Source organism: Hyaena hyaena, unplaced genomic scaffold, assembly GCF_003009895.1.
Source record: "Hyaena hyaena isolate Hyena2069 unplaced genomic scaffold, ASM300989v1 scaffold_438, whole genome shotgun sequence".
Lineage (NCBI taxonomy): Eukaryota > Metazoa > Chordata > Mammalia > Carnivora > Hyaenidae > Hyaena > Hyaena hyaena.
The window spans coordinates 1533636-1547638 of NW_024081071.1; the positions used below are offsets into that span (position 1 = coordinate 1533636).

General features: G+C 40.6%; 1 protein-coding gene across 3 annotated transcripts in view; it reads left to right on the top strand.

Annotated features, from left to right (window-relative positions):
* The first annotated feature begins 1848 nt into the window (after window positions 1–1848).
* Window positions 1849–14003, top strand: part of IL1R1 (interleukin 1 receptor type 1) — a 30997-nt gene continuing 18842 nt past the window's right edge. For all 3 annotated transcript variants that reach the window (XM_039253129.1, XM_039253130.1, XM_039253131.1), the window contains exons 1-2: window positions 1849–1930; window positions 6472–6538. In XM_039253129.1, the coding sequence (XP_039109060.1) occupies window positions 6478–6538 (61 nt within the window). In that variant the 5' untranslated portion in view covers window positions 1849–1930; window positions 6472–6477. The remainder of the gene's footprint in view (window positions 1931–6471; window positions 6539–14003) is intronic.

Sequence of the window (14003 nt, forward strand, 5' to 3'; positions counted from 1 at the left end):
CCTAAAGTGGTAGCCTTCCTTCTCCTGGGGGGTTCCCTTGCATTTCTCTTCTCTGACACACACTGAGTATCTGTATTCTGTCCTTTCTCCCCCTTGATTCGAGGCCAGATTTTTGTCCCCGTGTAGTCGAATGTGAAGATAGTGGATCTGTGAATCCCTCCCTCCCTCCCTTCCTTCCTGAGCTCTTACCACATGCAGGGTAAATAGGATGGGGCCCCCTCAAAGGAGTATGGGAGAGTATGGGAGAGGGAGAGGGTCCATTCTGTACCTTTCTCTCCTGGTCCAGGTAGGGAAGGCCAGCAGCTGGGGGAGCCACTGATGCTGTCCAAGCCTTGGGTCCCAGAGCCAGAGATCTGAGGCACTGGGTGCCCTGTGCCTTCTGTGACTTGTGGTCCTGGGCACGGAGGACAGGGGCCTCTACAGGGGCCCCTGGGGAAGGCTTGGGGTCAGAATCGGCTGGTTGGACGTTGCAGAAGAAGCAGGTGGACTGGGAGCAATAGAATAAAGTGACAGTCCTGGGAAGCCCCTGAGAGATGCCACGGAAGCCCAAGGTCGCGTCCTTGCAGCCAGGCAAGGAGAAGACCCTATAAACCAAACAGCAGAGGATGGGAAGTGGAAACAGAATACAAGCGTTCTTTTTAAGAACTTTCTGGGGCAAAGAGGAAGAGGGAAAGTGAAGTGGTTTAGGGGAGGTGGGAAGTCAATTCTGCAAAAGGTTTCCAGAACTTTCCAAGTAAATTCATTCCTCTTGCCCATCCTCCCCCACTCCCATAATTCCTCTGACATCCCCCAAGCAGTTGCCCCCTGCTGCACTCATTTCCGAGCCATGCTGTGGAGATCGGGAGGGCACTGTGCCTTGGACAGGGGACAGGAAAATCAAGGAGTCTTTGATTCTGTGTTCTGTACCCTTCATGTGGATAAGCCACTGGGCCTCTGACCCCTTAATGTTATGCTGTGTATCTTCTCATAAATCTAACGTGAGTAATCAGGCAGTAGTGGTTAGTCTGTTTAAATGACGTGTTTGTGTTGCATTAGTCAGGCCAATTTAGTGATTGGACATTAAAAGGCCTTATGCTCAGCCTTACCAGCCTTCAAAGGCCTAAGGAAATGAATCAGACCTGAAGAAGATGTCAGACTCCAAATATTAAAAGGAAACTGTAAAACCAGGGAAAGGATGGTGGAGCGTCAACTGGACCTAAGAGCTCAGCTTTTTGGAAGTGGTTTCAAACTCTGCAATTTGGAATGCAGGTGCATTCATATGCCTGATATAAGGAAGGCTGAGGACCCCCAGTGTGCCTGGTCTTACAGAGGGGGCCGTTCATTTCCTCCTGGCACCTGGGTCTTTCTCTGCGCTTTATTCTCCAAGTGCATAAAGCAGTGACGTCCCCGCAGGTGGCCCCACCTTTCTGCTCCCCTGGGGCTGGTCAGGGACCACGTTGTGTGCGTTTTTTTCCAGAAGAGACGGTGCTTGTCCACCTGTTGGTATTTCTCACACCCGTGATTTGATTTTCTGAAACCGTCGTCTCAGAGGACTGTGGGACATCTTGCTCTTTATACATGTGACTCAAAAATCTGCATCTCCTCTCTCGGCCCCTCCACCACTCATGTTCTCTCTCTCAAAAAGTAAAAAACATCAAAATAAAAAAAATGTATGACTCATTTTTCTAGCCTCTGTTTTTTTTTTTTTTTGGACACTTGAGATCCATGCAGCGGTTGGTCGGTGACTTGAAGCTTCCTCATTTGGGCTTACACGGGTGTGTGTGCTTCCTTCCTTAGGTAGATGAGCCCCTTAAAGATGCTGCCTCCATCCTGAGAAGCAGGACCACCTCACTCACCACTTCACACTGCTCCGAGGTCACAGAGCTGCTTGCCCCCGAGGGCTCACCGGCCTTTTCTCACAGACAGCTGCAGTCTCCAGCCTCAGCTTCAGGTGAGCCGGGCATAGCTCTCATCGCATACCGAATATTTGATGTCTGTCCATACGTTTTCCGTGGGGACAGCTCCATGGCTTTATATGATTTCTGAAGGGGTCTCTGGCCTCACACAGGGTCACTGCTCAGTCACTTTCCCAGTGACCAGGCCACTTTCCTGTCACTACAATTATGACCTGTGTGATGATGACTCCCAATGCGCTGTATGCTCTCCAGTTCCAGCAAATTCCAGGCCCTGTGTCCATGTCACTCAGATTTCAGTTGACACTCAGGTTCTCAGTCTCTGTTGGCAGCAACACTGCTAGCTGGCCCCAGGAGGCGCAGGCCCCGTGGTGCTGGGAGTGTCACCCTTTGGGCATCTCCTCAGACCATCTGTGGGTTCTGGAACCTGTCCTTACCCTTGCTGGGCCCACCTGAATGAATAGGGGCTGGTGTGTCCCAGACCCCCTCTGTCACCCTTCTTCCATGGGCCTCTGAGTGGGTGTCAGATACGCCCCTTTCTGTCTGTCTCTCACTGCCGCTGGCTCCCACCTCATTCCTACTCGTCTAGACTTCCTTTCACAGCAGCCGCTCTCCCCACCTACCCTCTTATCTCTGCTTTGTATTCCACGTGGGTGCCAAGATTTTGTAAAACATGAAAATCTGATCATATACCACCCTGTGGCTTAAGTGATTTTCTTTTTGGCCACCTACAAAGTGCAGTCATCTCCACAGCGAGACTGTGTGTCTGGGCACTTTGGGCTTCCCTAGCTTTGCCTCTCGACCTTTGGTTTATGCTCCAAAACGGGCTGATCTCTGCCACGGGCTCACCACCACCTCCTGAGGTTCAGGTAACACCTCATCCGAGAGCCGTCCTCCAGGCTGAGTGAGGCCCCCGAGGCAGACTGCTTGAGCCAGACCCCGGCTCATTACTCCCGTTGGTTTTCAGGGCCACATGTAGGTGCAGGCACGTGGTGGATGTCCAATACGCAGTTGTTGAGTTCAGCAGTGAATGAATAAAGAGATAAATGGATATCTGAAAACATTTTACCAAAACTTGTATTTGTCATCAGCACGAGGGTGATTTATAATAGCTAGCATTTGAGCGTCACCGCTCACAGTGACAACTCATTTAATCCTCACAACGAGCTGGCGACATATAAGTACTGCTGTCCGCACCCCCATTTGTCAAGTGGGGAACTGAGGCACGGAGGCTGAGCTCTTATCCCATGTTCTGCTGATGGGGTGTGTGCGACAGACCTGTGATCCCATGTGACTTCTACTTAAGTTGTGACCATCTTGAGGAGTGGGTTCTTGCTTTCTTATTTTATTTAATTATTATTTTCTTTTGTCTCTGGCACCAGCACTCTGCCTGGAATATGGCAGAACACAGACATTGTTGAGGGACTTCCTTACTTAGCCACACTTTCACCTGTTGGCAGTCAGGTTTGGCATCACTCTTGGGATTTCTGTGTTGTTTTGGGGCCTAATGGGGTTTGTGCTGATTTTTGTCAGGAGTGTGGTTAGTTTAATCTTGGGTACAGTACACCTTTACTTCCCTCCCTTCTGCTTCCTGTCCTTAGGTCATGTGACCCTTAACCTCATACCACGGCCTGGTGACTGATATGGATTCAGAAGGTCCCCTGGTCAGGGGAAGGGGCCACTCCCTCCCCTGCTTTTGCCCAGAGCACTTCTGGGGCAGGTGAAGCAAAACCAGGCCCCTTGGGGCTTGGCTCCTGCGTTTTGTAGACTAACAGAGCGGGAATGGCTCAACGATCATCCAACCCCTTGACCACTGGTACAGATGAGGAGACTGAGGCCCAGGGAGGCCTCATGTCCAATATCCCACTGCCCTGTGGTGGCAGGCCTTGGACTTGTAAGGAATCAGCATTTACCTACAATTAATTTGGAATTAGATCTCGAGATACAGTCTATATATAAAATTCACCCTGGCATGTTCCTTTCCTTCCCTGTTGAGTAATCGCACAAGTCAGATCTTGTAACTGCATGAAGTAGTAGCTGGCATGGTTCAGTTAGTTCATAGTGCCTTTATGTTGTTTTAGATAAAGTAACATGAGCAGTTGATTGGCCTGGACCTGGTCATTGGGAAATATTTTAACCCTTTATTTTCTGCCTCTCTAGCAGGGTGTCTTAAAACACTTCTATATGGTTATAGGAAGAGCTAATAAGCCAGGCTGCTAACAATCTGAATACAGTTTAAAGGCACATGTACTAATAATGCCAATTAACCTTGGCTAACTTGGTAGAAGGCCAATTTACATGAATGAAATGTCAGAATCACAGGATATTTAAGGAATGCAGTCTTACTGCTCTGAGGTAGGTTTCAGGGCTTGAACCAGGCTTCAGGATCATCATCCTCATGCTGGGGATTAAACTGAGGAGACTATAAATGGGAGTGTCTATCATGCTTAGAAAGTCTTTCTTTTTTATTTTCTCTTGGCATTTACATAAAAAGCACATAGTGACTTTTTTTTGTGCATTTTAATACCACTTCTTAAATAGAACATTTCCCAGGTAATATTCAAATGATTGTGCACCTTTAGAGTCTGAATTAGTGATGGCTTAGTTACAATATGCTTTATGCTTGAAATTAACTTATAGCCTCAGATAATACAGGCAGATTTCATCTCCTGTAAAAATTAATGGACAGGTGTTGTTAAAACGTGAAATTATACGGTTAACTCCAGACGTTGCACCTGAGGTTGGGTTAGAGGGGAGAGCTATTTCTTTTGTTAATTTTTTCATTGTTCCATGCAAATTTATTAAGGGCTTGAGCTCCAAGCGTAGTGGGATTCTGTGGGGGCAGTGAGGGGCCTGTCATGGTGCCTGCCCTCATGAGGCTTCCTGTCCTGGCGTAACCACAGTAAGATGTGCCGGGAGCTCTGAGCTGCGTGAGCACAGAGGAGGAAGGCCCAGCTGGGCTGGGGTCTGACGGGGGAGGACGGTGATGGGGCTGAGACCTGATAGATGAGGGAGGTGGCCAGGTGAAGGGAGGAGGGACTAGGGAAGGCAAAGGCTCTGAGGTAAAGGACAGGGGGATGGGAAGGTAACTGTGGACTGGGGTGGGGGGCAAGGAGGCGGGGCATTGAGTCTGGACAAGAAAGTCAGAGCCTCTGGACAAAGAACCTGTATGCTTTTGCTGAGCAGTTTGGATTTTGTTGTGTGCACTGGGGAGCCAGTGGAGGTATTTTGAAAAGGTCATTTGGTAACTGTGGGTCTGTAGGCTCTCTGGATGAGAGGGAGGTGGTACGTCCACAGGCAAAGAGACCAATGAGGAGTCTGTTGCCATCATTGATCCAGGCAGGAGCTGGTGATCGCTTGAGCTAGAGGCATTAGCAGTGGGTGTGAGTGATTGGGGCCACTTGATAGTGGGTAGGGTGGTTAAGAGAGCTGCTTTTGGGGGGGGTGGCGGGTTCAAGCCATTGACCTAGATCTCTCATTGGGTGGAAGTATGTGTGGCCTGTGCAGGGCAGTGCTGTGCCTGTCATTGAGGTGGGGAGATGAGTTTGGTTGGGAACCTACTGAGTCTGAGGTATTCACGGGCCCTTGATTTGTGCAGTCATTCACTGGAGGTACGAGACTGAAACTTACGTCATGCCCTGTTCAGGAGCACCTGCAAGGAATGTTCTGAAGGAAAATGAGGCTGTACTGAAAATTAAATTCATTTGAGTTTGAGAAGTTTAGAAGGGTAGGAAAATTTTTTTCTTTTTATATCCAATTCATATGATTTTAGTGGGCACGTTTTCCTTCCAATATCAATCAAGTACCTAATGCGGTTTTACCCCCTGCTAGGTGATGTGGACAAAGTGTTATGTAGTTAAAATCATAATTTACCAGGACCTCGGTTCAATCTGTAGCCCTGTCGCTGACAGACACCTGTTGAGGCCAATGCTATGTTAGTGTGGCCTTATAAACCATTCAGGGGCTGTGGAGTCTTTTTTTGTTTTTGTTTTTTCCTTTGTGATAAGATCAATATATGTTCACTGTAGAAATTTTAGATAGAAAACCTCAAAGAAGTGAAAAACCATGCATTTTCTTTATATAGTTATTATTTTTGAAGTCTTATCTGATGCATCTCTACATAGGTATATCATTTGGTACCAACGATTTAGTATCTTACCTTATAAAATGAAGGTGTGACCTTTGAGCTGGCCTGGGAGTATGGGAAGACTTTTGCATGTGGGTCCTAGCAATGGGGTACATTCCAGGTGCAGAACAAATCCCCACAAACAGAGGCAGGCTGGTTTAGGGCCTAGCCACTCGGTAGGAGCATAGATTAGATTGGGAAGAAATTTGAATGGGAAACAAGACGGGAAATGAATTTTGGGACAGATGATGGATGTTTTATTAATCTTAAGTTGTTTGAATTTGTCCCCAATTCTGTCCAGAAACATGATCACATTGATGTAAGGGACTAACCCATCAGTGGGGCTTGGGGGTGGGGTGGAGGCAGGTGGGAGTTAATGTATATGGTTTTAGAGATTTTTCTGGAATAGTAACATTTTTATTTTGGTTTTTCTTCCATTCCTGTCTTTTCCAGGAGAATATGAAAGTGTTACTCAGGCTTGTGGGTTTCACAGCTGTACTGATTTCTTCTCTGAAAGCCGGTAAGTTAAGCTTTTCCTTGTGTTCTTATTTGCTGAGAAACTCTATTATTTAGAATTCATGAAGTACCTTCCATGACAGAGTCATTTTTCCCCCTCTCCTGTTGTATTGAATCTGTGACCTCCTGGTCACAGAACTGTACTGCTGGATGTTCCTTCCTCATTCTCTCACTTACGGAAAGGGAAACTGGCCCAGTGAGGTTACGAGCCCAAGCTCATGTAGCTCGTGTCAGAGCAGGAGCTCAAGTCCAGGTCTCTAATGTCAGGGCCAAGCCTTCTCTGACTTTGTTGCTGATTAAAGAGTGTGATAGGGGAAATCCTGGCTCTCATTCAGAAGAATTGTCAAAATTTGCTGTTATGAACCCACAGCTGGAAGCCATCAAGAAACAGTTCTTTGTTTTTTCACTGCTTCTAAGACTTTCATTATGCATATGTTGGTATTCTTTTTTTTTAATCATTGCTTTGTATATGCATATATATACAGAGGTTCCACACCCAACATGGGACTTGAACTCATGACCCTGAGATTAAGAGTGGCATGCTCTACTGACTGAGCCAGCCAGGCACTCTTATGTTGGTATTCTTGATGGTGATCTACAGGTCTGTGAGGCTTTGTTCAATTTTTTATTCTTTTTAAGACAGGATAATCTTCCAGTAATCAGTTGATCGACTTCTAGTTTACTAGTTCTTTCTTCGGCCAGTTCAAATCTGGTGTTGAGCCCTTCAAGTGGATTTTTCATTTTAGTACTGGACTTTTCTACCCTGGAATTTCTATTTGATTCTTTTTGATAATTTCTTTTTATTGATATTCTTTATTTGTTGAGACATTGCTGTCATACTTTCCTTTGATTCATTAGACATAGCTTCCTTTAGTCCTTTGAACGTATTTATAATAGCTGATTTTAAAGTCTTTAGTAAATCTAATATCTGGACCCCCCTGGGAGTTTCTATTGGCTATTCCCTCCCCCTCCCCCCCCACCCCCCCCACCCCCCGTGGACAGGGAATACTTTTTTTGTTTATTTGTATGCTTTGTTGAAAACAGGCATTTTAGGTAGTATAATGTGGTAACTCTGGAGATCAGATGTGCCCCCTGTGATCCCTCCATGCCCTGGCTCCCATACACAGGCTTGTTGTCATGGTTAGTTTTGTTGTTGTTGTTACTGCTGCTGCTGTTCATTTGTTTAATAACTTTCTTGGGCTAATTCTGTAAAGTTGGTATTTCCTGTAGTATGTGGCCACCAAAGTCTCAGTTTGGTCTGCTAATGCTTGGTCAGAGATTTAATTAAAGTCTTCAACCCTTTGCTGAAGGGGCTCTATGTGTGCTGGAGTATGCCTTCGCCTTCAACAACTAAGCTGTTCACTACTCTGCTTTAGCCTTCACTTTCTGCTTTTGTATGACCTTAAGGTCATCTAGATTTGAGAGACTAGTGCCTTCTCTGGTCTTACTGAGTGTGCTCACAGCCCTGTATCCATGTGCACTCATCTAGCCCCTTGTAGACATTTAGCATCCCAGATCTTCCTTTTCCTTTTGAGAAGACTCTTGTTTGTCCCAAATGGTATCACAGCCTCAGGTAGCTGAAGTGTTAAACAGTTGCCACTGATTGATTTTTTTTTTTTTTTTTTTTTTGAACAAACACCCTGGTGATAGGACTTTTCCTGTAGACCTCCAAGTCAGTACCACTGTTTGGTTTGGTTTGGTTTAAAGTTTTTATTTAAATTCCAGTTATTTAACATACCGTAATATTAATTTCAGGTGTACAATATAACGATTCAGTACTTCCATGTAACACTAGTACTCATCACAAGTGGACACCTTAATCCCCATCCTGTATTTAACACATCTCCCACCCACCACCCCTCTGGTAACCATCAGTTTGCTCTCTACAGTTAAAAGTCTGTTTCCTGGTTTACCTCTCTTTTTTCTGATTTCCTCCTTTGTTTTGTTTCTTAAATCATGTACATGAAATCTTATGGTAATCTGACTAATTTCACTTAGCATAATACTCTCTAGCTCCATCCATGTCATTGAAAATGGCAAGATTTCATTCTTTTTTATGGCTAATATTCCATTGTATATAATACCACATCTTCTTTATCCATGCATCAATTGATGGACACTTGGACTGTTTCCATAATGTGGCTATTGTAGATAACAGTGCTGTAACCGTCAGGGTGCCTGTATCCCTTTGAATTGGTATTTTTGTATCCTTTGGATAAATACCTAGTAGTGTAATTCCTGGATCTTAGGGTAGTTCTATTTTATTTTTCATTTTTTTTAATGTTTTATTTATTTCTAGGAGAGAGAGAGAGAGCGTGAGCAGGGGAGGGTCAGAGAGAGAGGGAGCCACAGACTCTGAAACAGGCTCCAGGCTCTGAGCTGGCAGTCAGCACAGAGCCCGACATGGGGCTTGAACCCACGAACTACAAGATCATGACCTAAGCGAAAGTCGGATGCTCAACTGACTAAGCCACCCAGACGCCCCAGGGTAGTTCTATTTTTAACTTTTTGAGAAACCTCTATACTGTTTTACAGAGTGGCTGCACCAGTTGCATTCCCACCAACAGTGCAGGATGGTTCCCTTTTCTCCACATCCTCACCAACACCTGTTGTTTCTTGTGTTGTTAATTTTAACCATCCTTACAGGTGTGAGATGATATCTCATTGTAGTTTTCATTTACATTTCCCTGATGATGAATGATGTTGAGCATTTTTTCATGTGTCTGTTGGCCATCTGTATGTCTTCTTTGGAAAAATATGTGTTCATGTCTTCTGCCCATTTTTTAATTGGATTATTTGTTTTTGGGGACAAAACCACTCTTTGTGACTTATCCAAGGAGCTCCCAGTCAAGTAAATCATGGCACTGCTCTGAAAATAGGACTCTTTCAGGAGCTCCAAACCTGGTCTCTTCTTGAAAGCCTGCTGTTTTTCACAGCTGTTGGGTTTTTAGGGCTGCTGATTTTCAAGGCTATAGTGGAGCTGGGAAAAGCGAATGACACTACTTTACGTTACAAAGACAAACTGTGCTGTTCCGCTGAGATTTAGCTGGTGTTGTTATTAAATAAATATGTTTGGGGGTTTTTGTTTCTTTTTTTTTGTTTTGTTTTGTTTTGTTTTGTTTTTAAGAGAGAGAGTGGGGGAAAAGGGTATAGAGAGAGAGGGAGAGAGAGAATCTTAAGCTGGCTCCACACTCAGCATGGAGCCTGAAGCAGGGCTTGATCCCACGACCCTGAGATCATGACTTGAGCCAAAATCAAGAGGCAGATGCTTACCCAGCTGAACCACCCAGGCACCCCTTAAATAAATGTTTTGATTATTGCAAGCCTTTGATTTGGAAAAAAAATTTCCAGTCTTTTTGTTGTTTTTATGGAGGGGTGGATTTATGGAGACTCACTGCATTCTGGAGATCCTGCCTCAAATGTTCCTTTTTTTTTCTTTTAAACATAAGGATATCTAATTTGTTGAAAAGACTGTATTTTCTTCACTGAATTTCCTTTTCACCTTTGTAAAAAAAAAAAAAAAGCCAGTTGAATATGTTTGTGTGGTTTATTTCTGAGACCTCTTTTCTATTCTGGTGACCTATTTATCTCTATCCCAATACTACACTGTCTTAATTTCTGTGGCTTTATAATAAATGCTGAAATAAAGCAGTGTAACTTCTTAAAGTATTTTTTTAGAAATCGAAGTTGTTGACTAATTTTATATGAATTTAATCCTGCTCATATTTGGGATAGAATGGAATTGAATATAAATCAATTTGGGGGGAGAACTGACATTTTGACAAAATTGAGTCTTCTCACCCACGAACAGATTATACATTTCTTCATTTACTTAGAAGTATTTAAGCCACATTTTGTAATTTTCATTGGATAGGTCTGAAGCATCTTTTGTCAGATTTATCCTTTAATTATTCATATTTTTGATGCTATTAGAAATGGTGTTTTAAAAAATTCAGTTTTCAACTATTTTTTGCTTGTATATACAAATTCATTTAACAATACAACATACATTTGTATATACAAATACATTTAACTTTGCATATTTGTATTATATCCTACAACTTACTAATCCTTCCAGGTCTTATGTAGATTTCATAGCATAGTCTACATAACATAGACAATCATGTTGTCTGCAAATAATGACATTTTTCTTTCCTCTTCAATCTAGATACCATTTCTTTTTCTTGCCTGAATTTACTAATTAGATCTTCCAGTATACTATTGAAGTGGTTAGAGTGGACATCCTTGCTTTGCTCCTAATCTTACTATATATGATTAGGTGTAGGTGTTTTATACCTGTCCTTTATTAGGTTCAGAAAGTTCCCCTCCATTTCTGGTCTGCTGAGAGTTTTTATCAAGAATGGATTTTGGATTTTGTCAAGTGCTTTTTCTGCATCTATTGAGATGATCATATAATTTTTCTTTTAAGATATGTTCAAATATGGAATTTCATAGATTTTTTGAAAGATGTAAACCTAACTTTGTGGGATGTTGTGTACATTATAATGCATTACTTTTTTTTTTGATATATTGTAGGATTCAATTAGCTAAGATATTTCAAAAGCAGTTTACGTCTATGTTCATGATGAGGCGGGGTTTGTGGTCTTCTTTTTTTGTCATGTCTTTGTTTTTGACATTTGAATAATGCTGACCTCTGAGTAAATCAGGAAGCATTATTGACTCTTCGATTTTCTGGAAAACTCTGTATATAATTGGTGTTATTTCTCCCAGTGAAGCCATGTAGGCCTGGTTTTCTTTTTGGAAGTTTTTTGACTACAGATTTAGTTTATTTAGCATTTACAAGGCTCTTCAGTTTATCTCTTTCTTATGAGAAACAGTTTATAGTCTGTCTTTCAAGGGTTTTGCTGATTTTATTCAAGTTTTTAAATTTATGGGTATAAAATTGTTCATAAGATTTTCTAATTATCCTTTTAAAATACTTTTAATAAGAGATGTCATCCCTCTTTTTTCCTGATTAGTGGCTAGACATATATAAATTTTATTGATTATAAAACTGAAAACTGAAAGAACTAGTTTTTGGTATCTTTGACTTTATTGTTTTTCTGTTTTTCATTTCATCAGTTTTTCTTTCGGATCAATGTTATATAGGATATATGTTTTTTCTAATTTCTTAAGTGGAAGCTGAAGTTATTAATTTGAGATATTTTTTTCTTTTGTAGGCCTTCAGTGCTATCTATTTTCCTCTAGGTACTGCTTCATTGTATTCCACAAGTTTGATATGTTGTGTTTTCCTTATTCAGGTTAAAATACTTTTTAACTTCCCTTTTTTCTTTCTTTTTAACTTATGGGTTATCTAGAAGTGGTTTAGTCTTCAAATATATGGGCGATTTCTAGATGTCTTTCTCTTATTGATTTCTAATTTAGTCCCATTGTCACCAGGGAACATACTTTGTCTAATTTGAATCCTTTTGAATTTATTGAGTATTAGGTAATGAACAAGAATATGATAAATTTTCTGTGTCCTCTGCTCTGTTGGGTAGAATTATCTATAAATATCAATTACGCCATGGGCACCTAAGTGACTCAGTTGGTTAAGCATCAGAATTCAACTCAGGTCATGATATCATGGTTTGTGAGTTCAAGCCCTGCGTCGGGCTCTAGGCTGACAACTCGGAGCCTGAAGCCTGCTTCGGATTCTGTGTCTCCCTCTCTCCCTCTTAGCTCTTCCCCTACTCATGCTCTGTCACTCTCTCTCTCAAAAATAAACATTAAAAAATTTTTAAAAATTGATTATGCCAAATTCATTGATAGCGCTCACATCTTGTATATCATTATCATTATATGGCTATTGTCTGTTTTTACTTGTTCTATCAATTATTGCGAGTAAGGTGTTGACATGTCTGACTATAATTGTGAGTTTCTTTATTTCTCCTTGAAGTTCTATCAGTTTTTGCTTTAACAGTGAAGCACTGTTAGTAGGCGAATAAACATTTAGAATTACTTGATAAATAACTCCTTTATTATAATGAAATGGCCATTTTTATCCTGGTAATATTCTTTATTATAAAATTTGACTATATAATAATCATTCAAACTTTCCTTTGATTAGTATTATGGTGTATATTTTCTCTTTTTTACCTTTAATGTATTTGTGTCTTTATACTTAAAGTGTGTGTATGTGTGAGAGTGAGTGCATATTAGACAACATATAGTTAGATCCTCTTTCTTTATCCAGTCTAATTATCTCTGCCTTTCGGCATTTAGACCCTTAAAATATTTTAATACGAGTATTACTACATTTGGGTTTAATTTAGAACCATATTTTATTTTCTGCTTATCCTTTTTATTTTTTTCAGATTTTTGCTGCCTTTTGAATTGAGAATTATCATAATTCATATTTATCTCCTATGTCTGGCTTATACTAATAGCTTGTTGTTGTTTTTTTTTTTTTAAATAACTGCTCTCAGGATTATGGTACCCATTTTAACTTACTGCTGTCTACTTTCAAGTGATACTATACTATGTCACATATAGTATAAAAAAATTTAGAACAATATACATCCACTTCTCCCATATTGAACTCTGCCTTATTGTTCCTATATGTTTTACTTCTTTATATGTTATAAATCTCACAATACTTATTTTTAAAATTTTTGCTTTAAACATTCAGTTATCTTTAAAGATATTTAAATAATAAAAATTATTTTATAAGTACCCATGTAACAAACATTTCAGGAGGAATTTATTCTTTTATATAGATTCATTTTTCATCTGATACTATTTTCCTTCTTTATGAAGAACTTCCTTACATATTTTTATATTTTAGCATAGATGTACTGATGGTGAATTTTTATAGCTTTTATAAATTTGAAAAAAGTGTTTAATTTGCTTCTGTTTTTGAAAGATACTTTTACAAGATCATGAATTCTAGGTTGGCAATTTTTTCTTTTAGTACTTATCTTTATTTCACTCTTTTCTGGCTTTTATTGTTTTTTTGGCAAGAAGGCTACATCATTTCTGTGTTTAGTGTATTTTTCTTCATTTTTTTTGTTTTTGTTTTTGTTTGTTTTGTTTTTGTTTTTTTGCTTGGAGTTCATTGCGATTTGGGGATCTGTGGGTACATTATTTTAACAAAAACTTAAAAGCCTGCCTGTATTTCTTTAAGTACTTTTTATGTTTCACCCACCTCTCTTCTTCTTCTTAGGGATTAATATTACATTCATTGAAGTTATCCTGCAGCTAACTAATTTTATTTTGAAAATTTTCTGTGTTTAATTCTGGATAGTTTTTAATGCTATGCTTTTAGGATCATTAATCTTTTTTTATGTATTGTCAAATCTTCCATTAATCATATCCAGTGTTTTTTTTTAAGTCAGCATTGTAGTTTTCATCACTAGAAAATTGATTTCAGTTTTATTAAAAAATCTCTTCCATCTCTCTACTCAACATGTTTGGTCTAGTATCTTGAACAAATGGACCACAGTAGTAATAACTATTTTAGTTTTTCA